Consider the following 21,724-nt stretch of genomic DNA (forward strand, 5'->3'; position numbering starts at 1 on the left):
TTCTTTCCTAGGTTTTGTATCTCCAGGGTTGTCTCTCTTTCTGATTTCTTTATTGTTTCTATTTCCAAGAATTTTTTAGATTCTGGATGGTTTTGCTCATTTCCTTCACTTGTTTGATTATGTTTTCCTGTAGTTCTTTAAGGGATTTTTGTGTTTCCTCTTTAAGAGCTTCTAGCTCTTTACCTGTGTTCTCCTGTATTTCTTTGAGGGTGCTATTTATGTCTTTCTTAAGGTCCTGTATCATCATCATGCTAAGTGATTTTATATCTGAATCTTGTGTTTCCGGTGTGATGGTGTGGCCAGGACTTGTTATGGTAGGAGAATTGGGTTCTGATGGTGGCAAGTGACCTTGGTTTGTGTTTGTTTATTTTCTTACGCTTGCCCCCGGCCATCTGGTTAACTCTAGTGCTACCTGCCCTTGCTAAATCTGACTGGAGCCTGTCCTTCCTGTGATCCTGGTTGTGTCAGAACTCCTCAGTCAAGCTGTCTCTGTGATCCTGTGATTCTGGGATCCTGGGCTTGTTAGATCACCTGGGAGTATGGCTTTCTCTGTGAGTTGTGGGACTGGCTGCAGAGCTTGTGCCCAAGGTCTGCTCAGAACACTAACCCAGACTGGGCTAGCAGAGTTCCTGTGTGCCTGGTCAAGCTGGTCTCAGTTACTCCCAGTGTTGGGACAGATGTTTGTTCCTGCTTACCTCTGATCCTGGGTTTGTCAGAGCGCCTGGGAGTGGAGCTTCCTCTGGGTTTTGTGGGACTGGCTGCAGAGCTTGTGCCCAAAGTCTGCTCTGGACCCCAGCCCAGACAGACCAGAAGGAACCCAAGTCACTGGGCTGGCGGAGTTCCTGTGTGCCTGGTCCCGATGGTCCCAGTTACTCCCAGTCGATTCAAAAGTTTTATATGACAAAAATATACCACTAAGTTAGAAGACATACTCAACACAGAAAATATTTGCAACGAAAGTGCTTATTACTCCTTGCCATCTGGGTTACTTAAGTCTTTAAAACCAGTAATGGAACATAGCAACAGGTATATTATTGTACTGAATGGATGATAGTCATGGTTCATTCTTACACTCAAGAAATGTAAGTTATTTGAAGGTGTGAACATTACGGGGTAGGGATTATGAGCATACCTGAAACCCTATCTGCCATATCTACTACATGATTAGACAAGATCTTTATAATCTCTCACCCTTTTTACATTAGATATTTTTATTAGATATTTTCTTTATTTACATTTCAAATGGTATCTCCTCTCCCTGTTTCCCCTCCAAAAAAAAAAACTATTCCCTCCCTCCTCCCCCTGCTCACCAACCTACCCTCTCCCTCTTACTGGCCCTGGCATTCCCCTACACTGGGGCACAGAGCCTTCACAGGACCAAGGGCCTCTCCTCCCATTGATGACCAACTAGGCCATCCTTTGCTACATATGCTGCTGGGGCTGTGAGTCCCACCATGTATACTCTTTGGTTGGTGGTTTAGAACTCTCTTCCTGAGAGTTCTGAGGGTACTAGTTAGTTTATATGGTTGTTCCTCCTAAGGGGCTGCAAACCCTTCAGAGCTCCTTGGGTCCTTTCTCTAGCTTCTTCATTGAGGACCCTGTGCTCAGTCCAATGGATGGCTGTGAGAATCTCTCACCCTTTAAACACAGACTTATCCCCTTCTGTCACACCTTAAACCTTGTACCATTAAATTATAACTTACTTTATCTGGGTCTAATTGACATATCAAAGAATGTATTTAGAAAAATGATTAAGAAGATAAAGTATTCTGAAGGTAAAAAACGCACTTACAGAAAAATAAGAACATAAAGGCTGTAAGACTAAGGAGGGGTCATGACATAAAAACTAAAAATCAAAAACCATTCATTCTTTTACTTAAACCTCAGAAGTAAATAAATGTAAACTAAAATAGCAATGTAATAGCAAAAACTAAAAATATTAATATTCAACAGCTAAAACAATGGGAACAGAAATTGAGAACAGAAATCATAGCACTGACACAGGTTCACCTGTAAAAGCACTAGCAAATACCCCTGATGGCCTGAGGTCATCGCTAAGACCACACGGTAGGAGAAAAGGACTCCATAAAGCTGCAGTCTCAACTCTACATGTATGCCACAGTGGGCACACATCAAACAAAAGCAAATAAATAAATGTGATTATTGTTTTCAAAAAGAAAATAGAAACCTTTATACAACATTATGCAAGAACTGCAAATTGCAAATATCTATAAAGCAACCTGACATAGATAAATGCTATGTAATCAAAATATAATAAAAATTTTGTTGCAGGATAATGGAACAGGGAAAATGCCTCTGGATTTCAACTTATTGACATACCATGGCAGAGTGATGGGCTATGGGATACACAAACTGTCGCACACCATCCTTCCCTATACTGACCAAGTCTGCAGAATCATGCACATCTAAGTCTCCTGTTATAAGAGAAATATTGACAAACTGAGATGTTTCCATACTAGACACTAACATTATATATATAATATTATGTAAAGAACTGAGAAAATGTTTTAAAAGAATATGGGAGGGAAGACATCACCACAATCTTGAAACAGTTCAATGCCAAGTGGAAAATCAGAACAGGTTACATTGCTCAGGAAAACAAAATAAAGAATTGCTAAACTGCAACAGATATGCATCTCAAAACAATAAATACAAATTGAAAAATTAATATTTGTAAGTAGTCACCATCCTTTGTCATCAGAAAATGTAAATTAAAACTTCTGAGATTCCACTTAATCCCAGTCAAAATGGCTATCACCAAGAAAACAAACAGGCTAGAGACAGGCTCAAAGGTTAAAAGCACTTGCTCTTGCAGAGAACCCAGGTTTGGTTCCCAGAACCCACATCACAGATCACAATCTGTAACTCCAGCTCCAAGGGAATCAATCTAAAAACCTTCCTCTGGCCTCCACAGGCACGGCACAGTCATGGTGGCCATGTACTAATATATATAAAATAAGTAAGTTTTGCAAAACTGAAAGCAAACAAATACAGTTGCAACATGGGAAAAGAACTGATGAGACTGCCAGCTTGCACAGCCACTTTGAAAGTCTACTGTGAAAGTTCCTAAAAACAAACGAGCAAATAAGGTACATAAAATTATATATTTGTGTATTAATAAATATGACATGAATGTAAAAGTTAACACTGTAGATAGAAAGTAAAGCAAACCAAATACAAGGGTGTGAGAAAAGAGAGCAGTGGTATATGTTAAGGAATATGTTCAACATATAATACATGTATGTGTGTATATACACATATATATGCAAAGCTTGAAATTTTTTAAAACTAATAAAACATATAATTAGATATACCCTACAAGCCAATACCCTATAAGCCTACTGCTTATATACAAAACTCCTGTATATAAGGAGTAAAAACTTAAGATAACAACACATGCCACTTCACTGCTCCCTTCCTCTAGGCACTGTGGGGACAGGGGACAGAGGACAAGGGACAGAGGACAGGGGACTAGTCTACTGAATACTGAAGAAGCTTTGGGGAGAAAAAGGTTGAGGAGAGACGAGGATAAGTAGTAGAACACATGACATAAAAGTAAAATGGAGTACTATTTGGTGGAAGAGATATAAAAAAATGCCAAAGGTAGGTGGCAGGATATGGGATGACTTAAGAGTGAAGTATAATAACATATACATATAAAACTGCCATGATACAACACATTACTTTGTATGAAACTTTAAAAATTAAAAATATCATTAATATATTAATGTATTTTATAATAGATTATAATATTCTAATATAACAAACTTGTAATGATTAAAATCATGCTTCTTTTTATATAGTGATATTTCACTTACAATATATGAAATGAATAATCCAACACTAGAAAAGATTCTTCTTAGTCTTGTAATATTAGAATTAAAGACATCAGAATCAGAGCTGGCAAAATGGCTTATTAAATAAAGGACTGACAACCTAAGTTCAATCCCCAGGACCCACAGTGTAGGAGAAAAACCTACTCTCAAACTTGAAATGTGATAATTTATTTTTTAAAAACTTAAAAGTACACTATAAGCAGAGCAAATAGTATCTCTCATATATATATGTATATATTACATATTATATATATATGTATATAATCAATGTCTCTAGCCTGTCTCTCTAGCCAATGTGTGCATATCGATCCTCCAGAATTATAAATATTACTATATTCCCACTCTAGTGTCACACTTTCCTAACTTATACTATTGACCAATTCTAGAACCATTCTGCTCAGCCTCCTTGGCCAGGAAAAATTATTCAGTAAATTCTCCTAATTCCTCTCCTGTCAGCTCCACTGTGGTGCACACTTCACAGAGAGCATGGCTCAGGAATCCTAGCACTGCCCTGACAAAGGCACTGTGCAAAAACACAATCGTTTGCAGGCCTCTGATCTAGTACTTCTGCCCTTTCCCTGCCCTGAAATCTGTGCCCCCTGTGAACTTCTAGAGATTATTTTCCTTATTCATTCATTAAATAGTGACTAACAGGCTGCATGTTGAAGTAACTAGCAAACAGCTCCTCACCTTGGGAAGTTTTTTAGATAATGATATAGATATGACCACACAAGAAGCCGTAAGAAGGCAAGGATCAGGCACTGCTGGCATCTAACAAACGAGAGCACATTCTAACTCTGAAAGACTGTGAGCTAGTAAAAAAAAAAACTGAAATGATACTAAAATTTAGCCTTGAAGAGATTTTCACTGACAAAAAGAAAAATATAGTAGTGCCAACCAGAAACTAGCCTAGGTTAAAATACAGAAAAAAAGAAATACAGTTGCAGAAATGTGTAGTCAGCATAAGAGGTAAGTCAGAATGGTAACAAGTAATTAAGGAAGAGAGCCACTCAACAGGTACAGTGCTTACTTCCCACTAGGATCTAAGCAGTGACTGACATACAAACGAGGAATCCACAAAAGAAACAACTTTCCACTGCTGGGGTTTACGCCTTCTTGTCCAACAGTCCCAACCTCCCCAACTTGGTATTAATAATTCCTGTAAGCACTCCATTTGACAGCAAATAACAAAACTTACATTTTATATCTATATTTTAAAATACATGCCTAGCAGGTTCTAGAATAGCAGTAGTAGAATAATTTCTAACAAACTAATCCATTTACATATAAAATGTTTAATTCTGTATAAAATAATTCTTTAAAAACTACTTAAAGAAAAAGAAAAGAAATGGAACATTTTAAAGTGCATGTTGATTAAAGAGGATTTATTCCAGAATGACAATTCACACATCAATATACTAAAAGAAAAAGAAAATGGTCATTTCAATAGAAACAATAAAATATTTCAGAAAAACTGGAAAACCATTTCATAAAACTCAGCACACCAGAAAGAAGGGAATGCAGCCTGATGAATAGTAGAAATGGAAAAGTAAACTCAAGAAGAAGGAAGGCCAAAGTGTGGATACTTCGTTCCTTCTTAAAAGGGGAACAAAATACCCATGGAAGGAGTTGTAGAGACTAACTATGGAGCAGAGACTAAAGGAAGGACAATTCAGAGACTGCTCCACCTGGGAATCCTTCCCATATGCAATCATCAAATCTAGACACTATTGTGGATGCCAGCAAGTGCTGGATGACAGGAGCTTGATATAGTTGTCTCCTGAGAGGCTCTGACAGTACCAGACTAATACAGAAGTAGAGGCTCCCAGCCATCCATTGGACTGAGTACAGGCTCCCCAATGAAGGAGCTAGAGAAAGGACCCAAGGAGCTGAAGGGTTTGCAGCCCCTTAGGATGAACAACAATATGAACTAACTAGTACCCTTAGAGCTACCAGGGACTAAAACACCAACCAAAGAGTACACATGGTGGGACTCATGGCTCCAGCAACATGTGTATAGCAGAGGATGGCCAGGTCGGTCATCAATGGGAGGAGAGGTCCTTGGCCCTGTGAAGGTTCTATGCCCCAGTGTAGGGTAATGCCAGGGCCAGCAAGCAGGAAGGGGTAGGATGGTGAGCAGGGGAAGGGGGGGAGGGAACAGGGGTTTGTTTTAGTTTTTTTTTTTCTATTTGTTTTTTGTTTTTGGAGGGGAACCTGGGAAAGGAGATATTGTAAATAAAGAAAACATCTAATAAAAAATGGAAAAGTGACAACTTACAGAAAATTTATGGTAAAAATATACATTCTCTTATTAAACATTGTATTAGGGACCCTACCCAGTAAAATATGACCACAAAAGAGAATTAAAAGGCATGCAGGAATGTCCAACCTTTAGATATTGCAACATAAATTTGTCATCTACAAAGTTCACATGCAAACTACACAAATTAAATGACAGAAAAGATCCTCAATACTTTAATTAAGCCTGCAATGTTGGGCAGAGTTTACAACTATACTTGGCCACAAGCACCCCATGAGCCTGATTTGTAGAAATGAAGAAAAGAAGAATTCTGGTTCTTTAATGACAACTTGACCTTCTAAATAGAAAATCTTCAAACTAACATTAAGAAATAGAGAGATGCATTTTCCTGGTAAAGTATATGCCTTGTACATACAGAAAACAAACTAACAATTCCTAAGTAAACTGAATGAAGCTGCAAAACAGTACACAAGGCTTCCCTCGTAAACACCTGGGTACAGGCCTGGGTCACAGAGCTCCATGAAACCTAACTAGGAAAGCTTACTGCTTGGTTATGCTCTATCAGGTTTTCTCTTGCTTACAATTTTAAAAATAAGTGTATGAAAACTGTAAAAAAAAATTTAAAAACTGCCAGGCAGTGGTGGCACACGCCTATAATCCCAGAACTTGGGAGGCAGAGGCAGGCAGATTTCTGAGTTCAAGGCCAGCCTGGTCTACAGAGTGAGTTCCAGGACAGCCAGGGCTACACAGAGAAACCCTGCCTTGAAAAAAACAAAAACAAAAACAAAAACAAAAACAAAAACAAAAACAAACAAAAAAACCAGTATTATTAAACAAGTAGAATTTTAGACGTTAGAAGTTATTATTATTATTGCAGTTTATTTAATTTTATCATGTAAATCTTATAAACTTGTTGAATTTCGCATTTTATTAATATACTATATTCCTATATTACCAATAGATATAATAAACTCAGAAAGCTGGAAGCAAAGCTCTACATGTAGCTTAAAAGGTTTGGAGTCACCCAGGACATATCAATAGATGATTTTTTGAACAATGCAATAAGCATTTGCTACAAATAAAGGTTCTTACCATGCTAATACAAAGCTAGTCTGGAAGGTGCTCTTTAGGTCCACCATAGATGAAAAATGCAGGTATTAGCTTAGCCCATACTTAGTAATAACTGTCAATTCTACACTAGTAATGCTATGTTTGTGTGTCATCTAAATCACCATCTTCAACTGCTATAAAAAAGTACACAAGAAGATAATTTCATTACTGATAAATCTCTAACAAACAAGATTAAGAAAGCATTTATCCTACATAAATATCACTATTTAGCTCCTTTTTCTCTTTGTCTGGTAAAGTATTTACTCAAAAAACCGACTTACATTAAAAGTACAAATGAGGTAATATCCAGAAAGGAGCTAAATTATCAAGAACTGATTCTAACTAGGAACGGTGTTATGGCTTTCTTCAGTGGTTGGTTGAGCTCTGCCACTGAGTAACCACGGAGCTACTCTCGGCAGGGATTTTAACTTCATCCTAAGTTTTTATATTTTACTCACGAGAGTAATTTTAATACCTTCTTTCTACACTCAGACCCAATACTGCTTAAACCACACTGTGAAAGAGACAGGTATTTCCAAACAAATACACCAGAGATGGAATTATAATTATCTGACCAGGATAAAAAAAAATAATGCAGCCAGGCAGTGGTGGTGCATGCCTTTAATCCCAGCACTTGCAAGGCACAGGCAGGTGGATTTCTGAGTTCGAGGCTAGCCTGGTCTACAGAGTGAGTTCCAGGACAGCCAGGGCTATACAGAGAAACCCTGTCTCAAAATAAATAAATAAATAAATAATGCTTTGGGGAAGAGAAATTCTTGAAGCCAAAGAAATGCCAAGCAATAGTTTACACTGTGAAATGTGTTTGACTGAAATATCAAATTATTACTCAAACAATACTGAAATTGTCTAAAAGAACTAACAGTGGAGGGTGCCAAAATTTATTTACTCTAGTGCTTCAACTAATGCTTTCAAGAGTACAGTTAATTACCATCACAAATTCTAATTCGGCAAACTTATTTGTCAATAATACAGAGAAAACGGTACAAAACAGAGAGCACTACCAGTAACCCAGTCCTCTCATAACGGTACAAATAGTACTACAGACACCTAACGAAACCCGCCAAGAAAGAACTGTAATCAACCAACCAAAGTACTGAAAGAGAAGGAAAACTTCAAAATAAAATCTAGTGTTCTAAACTACTATAAGTAAAAGCAACTATAAAATACAAAGAATTCCTAGAAATATAAAGTAACAGCAGAAGTAATTCAGTAACATACTGAAGGGAAAAGTAAATAAAATGTCCAAGAAAAAGTGTCTCTCCTCCTTCCTACAAAGACATGGAAATAAAGGATTTTACATGTCAGATTAAACTAGACACTCTAGAGAATAAGGAATACACAAGAGAAAAAACAGCCAAAGACATAAAAAAAAAAACTTTATAAAGGAAGACAGACCTAAACTTTCATATTCAAATTGTCCACTAAAACTTCAAACACAATGAACAAAACTAGACTGCAACTCGTCCTCCATTAATTTCACAATTCCAAAGACAGAGAAGCATCAATGGGTTCCAGAGAACAAAAATGGGTTTCCTACAAAGGAGTAGTCATGAGCACCAAACCTCTCCTCAGGACACTGGGCACTAAAAGCTAAACAGTGCGGCTTACAAAGCTCTGAACGAAAGCAATTAAATGTGAATTATATACACAGTCAGGAAATGTACCAGACATAAATATTACACTGCCACGCACCCATACACACTGCTCCTGAAAACAAGGATCCGCTTAGGAGACTCTTAGGAAAAGTGTAAAATGAATAATGACATGAGATCCAAGAAAGTATGGAACTTGACTGAGAATTACGTTCCATGGTGTTTGTAGGCGTCATATGCAGAAAACAGTCCACCAGTACCCCAAACATTGTGAATAAAAGCTAATCAATCAATAAGGCCTATGGCCTTCAACCAGCAGGGGGAAACATGGCCATCAGAAGGTTTAGGGAAAGCCACATTGTGGCCAATATGTACAATTCCAAACTTGGAAGACTGAGGTAGGAGAAATACAAGTTGAAGGTCTCTGCCCAGAATATGTAGTCAGACCTTGTCTGAAAAGTCAAAATAGGGAAGAAAATCAAAAAGAAAGAAAAGAAGTTCAAAAAAAACATCGTTATGCAAACTATAGAAGACATGCTATTGAGAACTGAGGTGTAAAATATCTCTTTTATATTTAGGATACTATCATATCATTAGCATTAAATAATCATGATATTATTCGTTGCTTTTCAGATTCAACAAGTTTAACTCTCAAAAGTGATGGTCTAACATCAAAGTCTTAGTCGGAAGCCCAACCCCTCCCAAAAGGGGAGGAAAGGGTGAACTGGTCTTCAAAGCTATTTTTTTCATCTTCATAACAGAAACACCAAATTATGAGAAAATGGCTATTGAAAAATAAAGTATTATGTATTGTATGCACAATTAGGATACTGATCAACAGAAGAATTAAAAATAAAGTCTACAAGGACTTTCTGTAAAGACAGGAACCAGCTGGAGAGGTCAAGTATAGAAGGATTTTTACATGTCGTTTCATTTCATACATTTGAGAACTGCGCACATTCTGCTCAGATGGCTATTATTTTTCAATAAGCATGAACATGAATGCAAAAAGAGGGGGGAGGAAAACAGAGGGAGAGGGAGAGGGAGGGAGACCTTCTCTGACCAATGTAGGAACAACAAAATGTCTTATGTACCATTTTAGACAAACATGAATATACAGAGAGCCAGATTCATTATCTCATTTGAGTCTTACAATGATCTTAGGATCTAACTTTAAGAACTAATAAAGGAAATTTTTAAAGGTTTAAGTAACTTGCCATTTCCTCTCCTTCACTCCCCTCTAAAAAAAAATGAAAGAAATAGCCAGGCAGTGATGGCGCATGCCTCCCAATCCCAGCACTTGGGAGGCAGAGGCAGGTGGATTTCTAAGTTCGAGGCCAGCCTGGTCTACAGAGTGAGTTCCAGGACAGCCAGGGCTACACAGAGAAAAAACCGTCTGGAAACAAAAAAGAAAAAGAATAATGAACTAGTTAAGAAAGAAAACAAAAAACACAGCACTAAAATCTGAAAATGTTTTCCAAATACATGAGAATAAAGCAAAAGACAAAAGTAATGACACGAATGGTCAGTCACTTTGGAAAATAAATTGTCAGTTTTATAAATTTAAACAGGCACTTACCATAGAACCTGCAATCTTACCCTAGGTTACTACCCAATACAAATGGAAACATCATAAGAAGGCATTTACTCAATGGTCATGAAAACTTTATTCACAATATCCAGAAACAAACCAAATTTCTACCAAGTATTAAAAAGACAAAGCCAGGAGTGGTAAAACATGCCTATAATCCCAGTACTCAAGAGACCTAGAGAGGAGGGTCATCACGCTCAGGAACTATCTGAGCTGCGTAGTAAGTCTAACCACAACTTGGGGATAAAGTGAGATTCTGTTTCAAAAAGAGAATTAGTTAAAAATAAACAAATAACTGAAAAATTGTATTTCCAGAAGTCGTTCTTCTTTTCATATAAACTACATGGATAAAGCAGAGAAGTGTGAATAGGAAAGAAACCAGACACAAAAGACTATGGGTTTTATGAGTCCACTGAACTGAAATATTTGAAAAGCATAATTATAGTAAGAGACAACACATCAGGTGATGGCCAAAGCTGAAAGAGAAGCAGTGAACTAAAAGTGACATGGAAAGAACTTTTTAGAGTGATAGAAATGTTCTATTTCAGGACTGTAGTGTTTGTCACATCATCATAAATGTTAGGCCCAACCCATTAAAATGTTATTTGGAATATTTATCGTATGTAAATTATAACTTGATAAGGCCTATAATTCCATAAGGCATAATTACATTTAACAACTGACAACAGTTCTTTAGCATAAGCATTAACCAAAGACCTTTAAAGAAATGAAAATCAGTGTTTAAGAGGCAACTGCCCTCATTCTATGGAATTTGGCCATGTCCACAGGCAGGTCTAGTTACTGAGCAACAGGCCTAAAGTTCAGATCTCTAATAAACATATAGATTAAGTACGAAGGTGATCGCTCACATTATAAACTAAGCTATACAGCAGTTATTCAATAATAAAAATAATGCCTTTATCTAAAAAGAGTGGACAAGAAATACATAGAAAAAGTAGATCATGCAAACAAGAAATATAAAATTAAACAAATAAAGAAAACCACTGTCCACATTTGAACTTTTATGTAAGAGCTTTAATTTACCTAATTTATGAGTCTGTTTAGTCTAACAGTTTAAATGTAAGCCCTTGCCTTACTATATTAAGCCTTTATGCTACCACACAAATTGACGCAATGCTGTATTTTTATCTAAATATTAATATATCATTATATAGTCACAAGAGTTCTTTTCTGTGTTAAATTCTGTGAAGTCTGTTGAATCTGAGGACATTACAGAAAAATACATTACTAACATGCATGCATACAAAAATTTAATGTTATAATTAAAAACTATAAAAATCAAAAGCTTAGAAGGAAATCCCTAAGTAAGGAGGCTCCTAACATGCATGGTAAACTTTATTTCGGCCCTTTCAGACAGCACATCCCACTTGATTTCACAGTGCCAGAGGAAAGACCAGCTCTCAGCACCCAACTGACGGCTCAGCACCTCTGCTGAGCCCTTAACTTACCCCTCTTCTGAACCCAGCCTTCTTTCACAATGGTAACATCGCTCATGATGGCTCCCCTCTGAGCCCCCAACTTGGAGAAAGGGTGCTTTGCAGGTCAGCTTTAGTTTTAGTTTGGATTCTTTGCTGCTGCTGCTGCTGCTGCTGCTGCTGCTGCTGCTGCTGCTGCTGCTGCCGCCCTTCCCACTCTCTAGTGATGACTCAGCCTGGAAGGAAGTATTGAAGAAAGAATTTCTTTTTTTTTTCCATTCTTGAACTCACATAGCAATAACAAACAACTAAGTCTTTGTAAATGTCTTCAATTGGTCTGACCGCACATAAAGTCTAGCTTTTCAAACATGGGGGTGGGGGGAAATTATTAAATAGTTCTATGAGTACACTGCTCTGGTCTTGTGACAGATGTTAAATGATAGTGAAACATTTAACCTAAGAGACTGAAATTAAATGCCCTAACAAAATTACTGTCAGATCTACAAAAATACAGAAAACTGTGTACTGTGTACTTAGGATGAAGGGGAGAAAGAATGAAAGTTGAGTGGCCCAAATCCCTTTAATTTCAAAAACAAGTTATGTCAAAGTAATTATAAGTAGTTTTAATTGCTTTATTCTGTGTAAAATACAATGTTGCAAGAAACTAACATTTATATAATCTGCCTTGTTCTAAAAATATTTAGGAAAATTACAATAAGTATATAACATTATTTTCTTAGGTAGATAAAGAAACTAGAACAAAGAAAATAAGACATGCCAAAACTGTTTATGTGTTATTCTCTGATAATTGTTACGACTCCGTTAGGGCAGTACTGACTTCCCAGACCTGAGAACCTGGGGCTCACAGAGAATAAGCAATTGCTAGATTTCAAGGTTTTCAGTTACAAAGCCAAAATCTGAATTCAGAGTGCCTTACTCCTACATTGGCACTCTTCATTTCAGAACTCTATTTGTGAAAGGTAAGTCAAAAATTTGGAATGAAATGTTTTAGGAAAACTGCTAATTCACAAACATGATAGGTTTCAGTATTAATGTCTGTAATACAAAGAGAAGAGACCTGCTCAGAAGAAACACAGTGTTTCCTAAGATACTAACTAGAAATCTGTCCTCTCCATGATAACTGGGTAAACAGGCCTCTTCAAGGCCTCCTTACACACAACAGAAAGCTTAATGAGCTGTACTATTATTGTCCCTACCAATCTAAGAGGGGATGTTTTGCCACGGAACTTTGTAAAAGTGCTTTCACATTTGCAAAAATATGGACCAGATAAACCAGTGTTAAGTGACAATACAACATAAACTTCACGTCACCAGAAAAAATTAGGTACACAGACTAACTGTGCTATTCTATGCAGTTGGACCTTCATAAACAGTGCATAGCATTAAATTCAAGGTTGAATTTCAAGATAGTACTGAACTAGATTACAAGTCCTCTTCCAATACAAATTATGTGCAAAGCCTACCTATTTATCAATCAGTGACCAAAACTAGACATCCTCTACACAACCTGACAAAGGCTCCTCGCTCCACAGAGGACCACCCTAGCTAGCATGGGCTCTGCAGATATGTCATGCAAATACATAAAGGCCGGAACGGGACTACTCAAAATCATAATTATGGGGACATGCTGCTGCAGAATAAAGAGGGATAATGTAATCTGGGTCTCTTTCTCAAAATTATCATTGTTCAATAGAGTATTGAACTAAAAGAAATTAGAGAAAAATAAGTCCTTTGTTAAGGTAAGTTTGGGAAATTTTTACAATTTTGTCCCCATAAAACATCTCTACTAACATGAAATATTCTAAAATAAGAGATAATTTACCAATAATTCCCGCACTGAATACTGACAGAGGAAGCAGTCACATTATTTAAAATAATATCCACTTCACATTAAAAACAGTACAAACAGGAAAAAATAAAAGCTCTAAAGTATAGCATTAAAATATCATTTTATTTTGATTGATACCATATCCTGAAGAACCCAACTGACTACATTTATAGAGCTAGAAAAAAAGTGCTAGAAAAAAAAGCTAGAAAGAAAGTTTTAACTCCATGTAGTGCATAAGGAATTGTAAGTTAAATACTGGAAAAGACTAGAGCTAAACATCGCCATCATAGCTGCATTGAGATCTTCTTGTTGGTACCACTTTCACCAATGAGCTCCATCACGATTGGTCAATCGATTGCGCCCTCTGTCTCTGTCTCTCTGTGTCTATCTGTGCCTGTCTGTCTGTCTGTCTCTCTCTGTCTCTGTCTGCCTCTGTCTCTCCCTCTCCTCCTCCTCCCCACCTCTGTTTCTAATGGTAAAGCAATCTTCACTCTGCTTCTATTTCCATATAAAAGTACATAAGCTGAAGGAAAGAGAATCTGTATCATTCTTTGGAGTAAAGGTAGAATAAATAGATATATCCAAGAGATACTTCCAATTAAAGTAAATTATACTGGAATATCCTTGTGAAGAACACTAAGAGAGTATAAGTCTTCCTGAAACTGAACCAGATCAATCCAAATCAATTAATTTTATTTTATAATGGACTTGTTTCTGAAAACTAGATTCTGAGAGAGACAGAGAGAGAAAGAGAGAGAGAGGGAGAGAGAGATAAAGAGCGAGTAATCAGTTGCGAGTAGGATTGTATTTTTAAAATTTACATTAAATTAAAACAACAAACTTTATCAAGGTCACTGAACCTAAAGTATTAGAGGAAGCCTTATTCCACTGTATCTTAAACAGTTACTAATTTCTATCCATAATCACAATATTCAACTTTAAAAATTATTCCTGTGTCTAATGACTAAAACAGTACCATCTTGAAATAAAACTTTAAAATGTAATTATTAGATTAGCAGTATGTTGTCTTTTATATGTAAAAGCAATGCTATTGGCTCCTACAGAGTATACATACCGATTTCTAACTGACAATGCCCTTATTCCAGTCATCTATATTCTCCATGCAGTCTCCAACAGTTACATACACACTAGTTTACAAGATGAGCTAACAGGTTGTCACCTGTTTCTAATGGAAAAGCAATCTTCACCCTCCCTCCCTAGTAACTTCTGTAGAAATATGATCTTCAGTGAATTAACATAAAATTTGGTTCATTTTTAAGTCTACTACATTAAATATTTCAGAGCTAGATAATCTAATTTTTATCATTCTTATAAAAAAGTTACACACAAAATTATAGTGGATTCAATAGCAAAGATATTTTCATTCATGAAACACTATTACAGAATTTGATGATTATAACTTCATTTGAATATCATTTTATAATGTACAAAACACTTCCCATATTTAATTCCATTGAATAACAACATAAATTATTAAAGCAATTTAACTGTGTCTGGCACTTACTCAACAAATAGAGAATTAGTGAATAAGTAGATGAATGAACAAAGATGTAGAAGCTTTAGATAATAAAGAATAAACTAAGCAAACAAGTTTAGTAAGTCAACAGCAAGAATGGCATGACGCCATGTTTAAAACAAAACTAAATTTAAACATTAGGAAAGTATTATATCTAAATAATTAAAATTCCCATATATTAAATCATGTTCCCTATGGCCTTCCATAGTCTTCTGCAAAGATTAGATTACTTTAAAACTACTCTATTTTTTCTTGACATTTTAAAGCACTTTTTGTTGAGATCATCCATTTTCAAATCCAACTAAAAGAAACCTCACTGCTACCCAAAACTACTCATTATGGGGGGAAAAGGAAAGGAGTGAGTATTTTCTGACCAATATCAACAAATTAAAGAGTTCTCAAAAGACTTCTGCTTACTTCAGCAGCCAATCATGCCATTTAAACACCAAAGCATCGAACACACTTTAGGAGATCACTCAAAACAGCATGAAATTTACTCAGTAAATTAGACCTTCTGCCTACTCGGAGACAAGAACTAAAAAAGCATCTTAAGTATTTTCCAAGTTCGTTATGTATTTGTTACCCAAGATCGTTCACTTATATTACTTTGACTCTCAATCATGAACCTAAGAAAACTGTAGCCAAAAGCAAAGACAATATTCCCCACAGTTACCATAGGTAGGTACATTCTGTAAGAGCAACCACCTGTAATTAAAGTAATCAGCTTCATCTGCTTCATATTAAATACAAACTCTCAAATGTTTAATTATCAAAATGTTCTGAAGTAAACCAAAAATTAATAAAACTAAAGTATCAACAAAACCATCACAAACGAACTAACATAAAATTAAAATGAGGTTGAAAAGCACCTTTTCCTATAAGTGCAAAGTTCTTAGGTTAGTAACTTCCTAAACATTAATTACTTCAGCCCAAGGGAGGGGCAGGGAGTGTGTCTCTGAGACGTGTAGGGCACACTACCCTAAAGCTATCTATATATCCTAAAATGTCCTTGAACCTGTGTCAATTCCCCAAGCGCTGGGACTACAGACATGACCCACCAAACATGGCTTCCTATATGTTTATTTCCAAATTGAAATCCAAAATAACTTTAAACTTTAGATTTTCTTTGGTTGTAATAGTCTATGCTACAATTTTATAGACTTCATTTATGATATAAAAATTGGATAGGAAACTAATTAAAATACAACTGATATTTTAAAACACAAATAACGACCAGGGGGAAGTACTTTAGGATCTATGGTGGTTTCAGATTTCAGTAACTATGTTATAAGAAACTCTAAGACAGGGTGGTGGCACTTGACTGCAATCCCCACTAGTCTGAAGGCTGAGGCAGGAGAGTTTCTGCTCCATATAATAAGTTCGAGGTTAGTCAGAGCCACTTGGTAAGACCATGGCTCAAAATAAAAAGTAGTAAGCAGAGGGTTCTGTTTGGGCTTAGGACACACAGACCCTGACTTAATTCCCCTCCAAAAGACTAACTTGTATGCCATGACAAATGCACAAGGCTCCATCAAGCTTTCAAAAGGATATGTGTAAAAGTGATCACACTGACGAGGAAACACTCAGGACAGTGTGTATCTCAAATACTTCTGAGGTAATCCGTCCTTACTAGGAGTTGTTACCCTAGTCACAGGGCCTCTCCTCAGAACACAGTGATAATACCCTGGGCAATATTGTTTCTAAAGCCTGGACATTCTAGGCAAACTATCAGAACTTTCAAATTTGAACATCAGCTAACTCCTAAAAAACACTTTATAACTTTAAAATATATCTACAAAAACATAAAGCATTTCCCCTTTTCCCTTCTCTTAGCTCATCAATGCAGGATCTCAACCCACATGTCCATTATTAAAAAGCTTGTGCTAAGTCATATATTATATTTTCTGATTTAAAACACTGGGTAAATGCTTATCCTCAGCTTCACATAAACCAATAGACAAGCTGTTGAAAAAAGAAAAAAAAGAGACCCTTAATTTCTAATGTAAAATGTTGCATAACTGTATATGAGACTGAGGACTGCAGAACACTGGCTCAGCTAGCCATTTAATTCAATATACACAAAAAATTCCAAAATTTGCCCAGGTACCTCTCAAACTACAAAATGAAGTGCTTAAAACGCACACATAAACACTAAATGCCGTCAACTACTGGCATATTCCCCCTTCCAACACAGCCCCAGAATTAGAATCCCTAATAAAGTTCATCTTAAAGTTTCCTTTAAAAAGAGCACCAGACAAACCAAAAAACTTAGATAACTCTTCCCAACTCTGCCTCAATTTCCTGAGGTGTGAAGAAAATGTAGCATTAGATGCTTAATAGCCAGAGCCAATAAATTTTAAGATTCTTTACATTAAAATCTACAATCAATTTCATATATAGAAGCAGTATTATAGAGGACAATCATGATTACATATAGCTCCTATCCTAAAATTCTAATATACAGTTACTACAAACCAAGTAGCCGTTCACCCCTGATCAACTCTGGGCTAAACTCCATTACTGGCTAGGCTCTAACCTCCCTTCTGCCAATCCCCACTCAGATATAGTCAGAGGCTCTCTTAATTAATATACGAGAGACAAAGCCTCACCTGGATATTCTCTGTTCTCTTCTAGTAAACCTTTTTACCGTCCCTTCAAAAAACAAGCAAAAATACCCATTTAGAAATATAAAATACCTGAAGTTGGCAAAAAAAAAATCTTTAAATATATTTAAATAGCTGTTAAGAACTAAAAGCATATTTATAAGTCAACAGCATATGCTAACTTAACTTACTCACCAACTACTATTTGAAGATTTCCCTATTGAAGAGATAAATTTACCTCTTATTGGATAAAGGACACCACAAAAAAATATGTGAACTGTTGACATATTTTGGCATTTGAAACAACTAAAATGAAAGATGTTAGTTTAACCAATATAGCTTTTAAAACTATATTAACTTGATTCTGCAGAACTTATAGTATAGATTATAATATACAATATAATGTATAATATATAATACCATATTATATATCATATTATACTATATATTTGAAACATATTTATATATTTGAAAGTATAAATTTGGACTACATACATATATGTGTACTGAATAGGGAAGTTTAAATAAAATGACTTTTGTGCTGTATGAAGTGTTTTCTCATGTGAAATTCACTTTCAAAATTGCAGCAAGATTTTCCTGAAGTAAGTGAATTATAATACATAAAGCACAGGCAGCGAGGCTGGGCACACAGAGTTACCTGGAAGCTGGCCCTAACTCTGCCAGATGTTAGCCCTAACTCTGCCAGATGTTAAAGATTGTGATGACACGCCGGTCACTACCAGCCTACCTGTGCAGAGCATGCTGCACTAAAACAAGATGGAGAGTGCAGACGCACACGCTGAGATCTGCAGCTCAGCAGCAATGTTTAAACTCCTTAAACATTTAAGCACAGACCTTCCATAAAGAATATTTGCATTATTCATTCAGAGTATCTTGAACATGCAAGTCAAATTACAAAACAAACCAAATAAAAGTATTTTTGTCTTGCATTTTATCCTACAAATCTAAAATGATCCCAAATTGGTTTGCTTTTTAATGCCATAAATATAATCACTATAAAGCCAAGCTCTCACCAAATCATAATTCTGATCCAATTACCACATTAACAATCATCATCCCAGGGACGAATTCTTGAACTACTACTACTAGGGCATTACAAAGTAGACTATAACTAGTTATCACTTCATGAAAAGACGTAAAGTTTAAATGAAAGCTAAACTTCTACAACAATGTATGAAAAGAGTTCCTCTTCAGAAGAACCCTAAGCATTTAGAAACCTCCATGTTAAAATCAAAACTTGGATTAATGCTCCTAAGCCCCCACACTGAAATCCATGCTAACATTTGTCCCAGAAGTTTAACCAAAAGACTTTAAATGTATAGTGATCTTTAAATGTACAAACTTTGATGACAGTGATCTTCTAAATGAAGTCCTTACCCCTCCAAAGCACACTCCTCCTCTTAATATTTATTTCGTGAATGAAGCTTTATTTTAAAAAAATTAGGTGAAAAAAAAAATCACACAAACAAGCCTGAAATGGTGGCGCACACCTGTGGTCCCAGCACTCAGGAGGCTGGGGCAGGAAAATCCCTAGCAGACCAACCTAGGCTACAGAGTGACTTTCATGGCAGCCTAAACTATACAGGGAGACCCTCTATTCCAAAATCATAATAAAAACAATTACAAAAAATAGAAAGTCCAAAGAATTTTCAAGTACTGTTCCATATAGAATACAAAACTAACAATGTCAAGATTAAAGAAAAAGTAAGTTTAAGTTGAAAATTAATCATTCATCATTACAGACGACAGTAGAGGGGACAAGATGAATATGAATAACAATTTCATCATTTTTTTGTAGTACTACTTTGGACTAGGTATTATCTCTATGCTACTGCAAATGTACCAACATGAACATAACATATGCTCTCCCTAACTTTAAAATTTGAACCTCAAGTTATAGATACTGAAATCATCTCTGGTTTTTAAAAAGTTATCTTTAAACAGAATCAAAATTTTATATTGACAAAAAGAACAAAATTCAGTCCTGAACTGCATCTTGAGTTTAACTGTGTATCTCTCGTAAGACATTCTAGAAAACAGTTTATGGAGATACTTTTTAAAAAGAACACATTTTAGATATCCTATCTTCTGGAATATTCAGATCCATCTTCAACCCCTAAACCCTCTTTACTAGAGTCTTCCACTTTTGACTTTTCCAACTTTTTCCTAAATGCAAATATAACTTAATATAATGAATGAGTTCCTACCATAAACAAAATTCAGTGACTATATGGAAATTTAAAGTTCTAACAAAAAAAAAAAAGTCTTTGCTTTACCAAATACAGAACACATGCCTAAATTAAAGATCTGGGACAACTGTCATTTTATTACATATGAAGCCCTTGTTCTATATCCTTTTCAGAATGCACTAAGAGTGTGTTGACTCTATTAATAACATAATTTAATCTCTACAGATACACAGGTTTTATTGCTGAATTTCTATCTGTAAACTTTATCAATTTCAATCCATCAATGCTTTGAACCAAAATACTTGTGAAATGAATTTTATTTCCATAACATTATTTTGATGAAGACATTTGAGAGAATCCAAGCTCTGACTTACTAGTAAGCATTTTTCTTCCTTCTTTCTAAAGATAAACAGTAAACACTACTACTGTTTAAAAAAAAAAAAAAAAAACTGGCCCTAAAAAGATTCAGTTATCTCTAACCTAAGTGTAGATTCCCAGGAAATCCCAAACAAGGGGCGACCCCGCCTCAGCATCAGGACTATGGATGCCACCAGCTTAAGCTTCAACTTCGGGCTCTCAAGGGGCCTGGCTAGCATCATGGCTGATGCGGACCGATGCGCAGGAGGCGGAGGAGGTGGACAAGGAAGAAGCTGGTTTGTTTACTTGCAGCCCCAGCCGCCGCCGCCGCCGCCGCCGCCGCCGCCAGCAGCGACAGCATCAGTAGATCAGCCAAACCCAGCATCTTCCGCACATTTCTATTCTTAGCACACAACTCCCTAGCGGATCAAAACCCCACTACTATTAAAAACACAGACTTGCACGTTACCCACCTCGCACACGCACACCCGCACCCCATCAGCACCGTCCTCTCCCGGGCGCCGGCGGGGTGCGGTGACGGTGACCGCAGATGGGGAGGGGGGGACGGGGGTAGGGAGCTGCCTAAGGAAGGAGACCCCGGGGACGCCGGTGCATCCTCGCCCGCACCCCCTCAACACGCGCAGACGGCCCCTCCCCCCAACCCAAACACCGACCCGCCACCGGCCGCTCGCGTTACATAACCTCGCCGCCGCCGGCCGCCGGCCGCCGCCCCCCGCCCCGGCCCGGGCCCCGCGCCTCGCCGCGCGGCCGACCGAGTCAGGGCGACTGGACTCGGGCTGGGAGCTAAGCAGAGCCCTAAGGCGCCATCCGGGCCGGGCCGGGCCAGGCTACCCAGACGCGCAGCTCACGGTACCGCTAGGCCAGGAACACCCCCTCCCTGGCCGCCCGCGCGCCGCCGCCGCCGCCGCTCCCCCACCCCCAAAAGCTAGGTGCGGGGGGGGGGGGATGTCGGTGTCACCCGCGCGGGGCATCCCCCGGCCTCCACCTCCACACCCACGGCCCCAAAGCTACAGGAGGAAGAAGGGGGGGACCCCCGGGCACCCCCCGCCCACGCCCCCGGCGGCCGCGGTGACACCCAGACGCCCCCGCCTCACCCGCCCCCGCCCGAGGGAGGCAAAGGGGGGAGAGCCGCAGGCGAGGAGGGGAGGGGGGCGAGAGCTGGGGGCGGTGGCTGTTACCTGCAAAGGCGGCGGCGGCGGCGGCCCCGCAGCTGCTCGGGCGGTGGCGGAGGATGGAGCGGGGGGGTCGGGGGGAGGAGAGGGGGCGACTCGGGGGTCCCC

General features: G+C 37.7%; 2 protein-coding genes across 6 annotated transcripts in view; one reads left to right on the forward strand and one right to left on the reverse strand.

Moving 5' to 3' along the window:
• Akt3 (AKT serine/threonine kinase 3) overlaps positions 1-21,718 on the reverse strand; it is a 238,624-nt gene extending 216,906 nt beyond the window's left edge. For 2 of the 5 annotated variants that reach the window (XR_004123675.1, XM_031390788.1), the window contains exon 1: positions 11,901-11,930. Coding sequence is in view for 1 of the 5 variants with exons in the window: in XM_031390809.1 (XP_031246669.1) it covers positions 11,901-11,946 (46 nt within the window). In the remaining 4 variants the exon portion in view is untranslated. Of the gene's footprint in view, positions 1-11,900; positions 12,104-17,862; positions 17,906-21,622 lie in introns of those variants that run through there. The other 3 variants (XM_031390809.1, XM_031390820.1, XM_031390795.1) reach the window with 3 other exon arrangements.
• LOC116096960 (nascent polypeptide-associated complex subunit alpha, muscle-specific form-like) overlaps positions 21,390-21,724 on the forward strand; it is a 4,510-nt gene continuing 4,175 nt past the window's right edge. Inside the window, exon 1 of the mRNA XM_031379339.1 lies at positions 21,390-21,665. Coding sequence (XP_031235199.1) covers positions 21,390-21,665 — 276 coding nt within the window. The remainder of the gene's footprint in view (positions 21,666-21,724) is intronic.

The sequence above is a fragment of the Mastomys coucha genome, unplaced genomic scaffold (assembly GCF_008632895.1).
Source record: "Mastomys coucha isolate ucsf_1 unplaced genomic scaffold, UCSF_Mcou_1 pScaffold1, whole genome shotgun sequence".
Classification (NCBI taxonomy): Eukaryota; Metazoa; Chordata; class Mammalia; order Rodentia; family Muridae; genus Mastomys; species Mastomys coucha.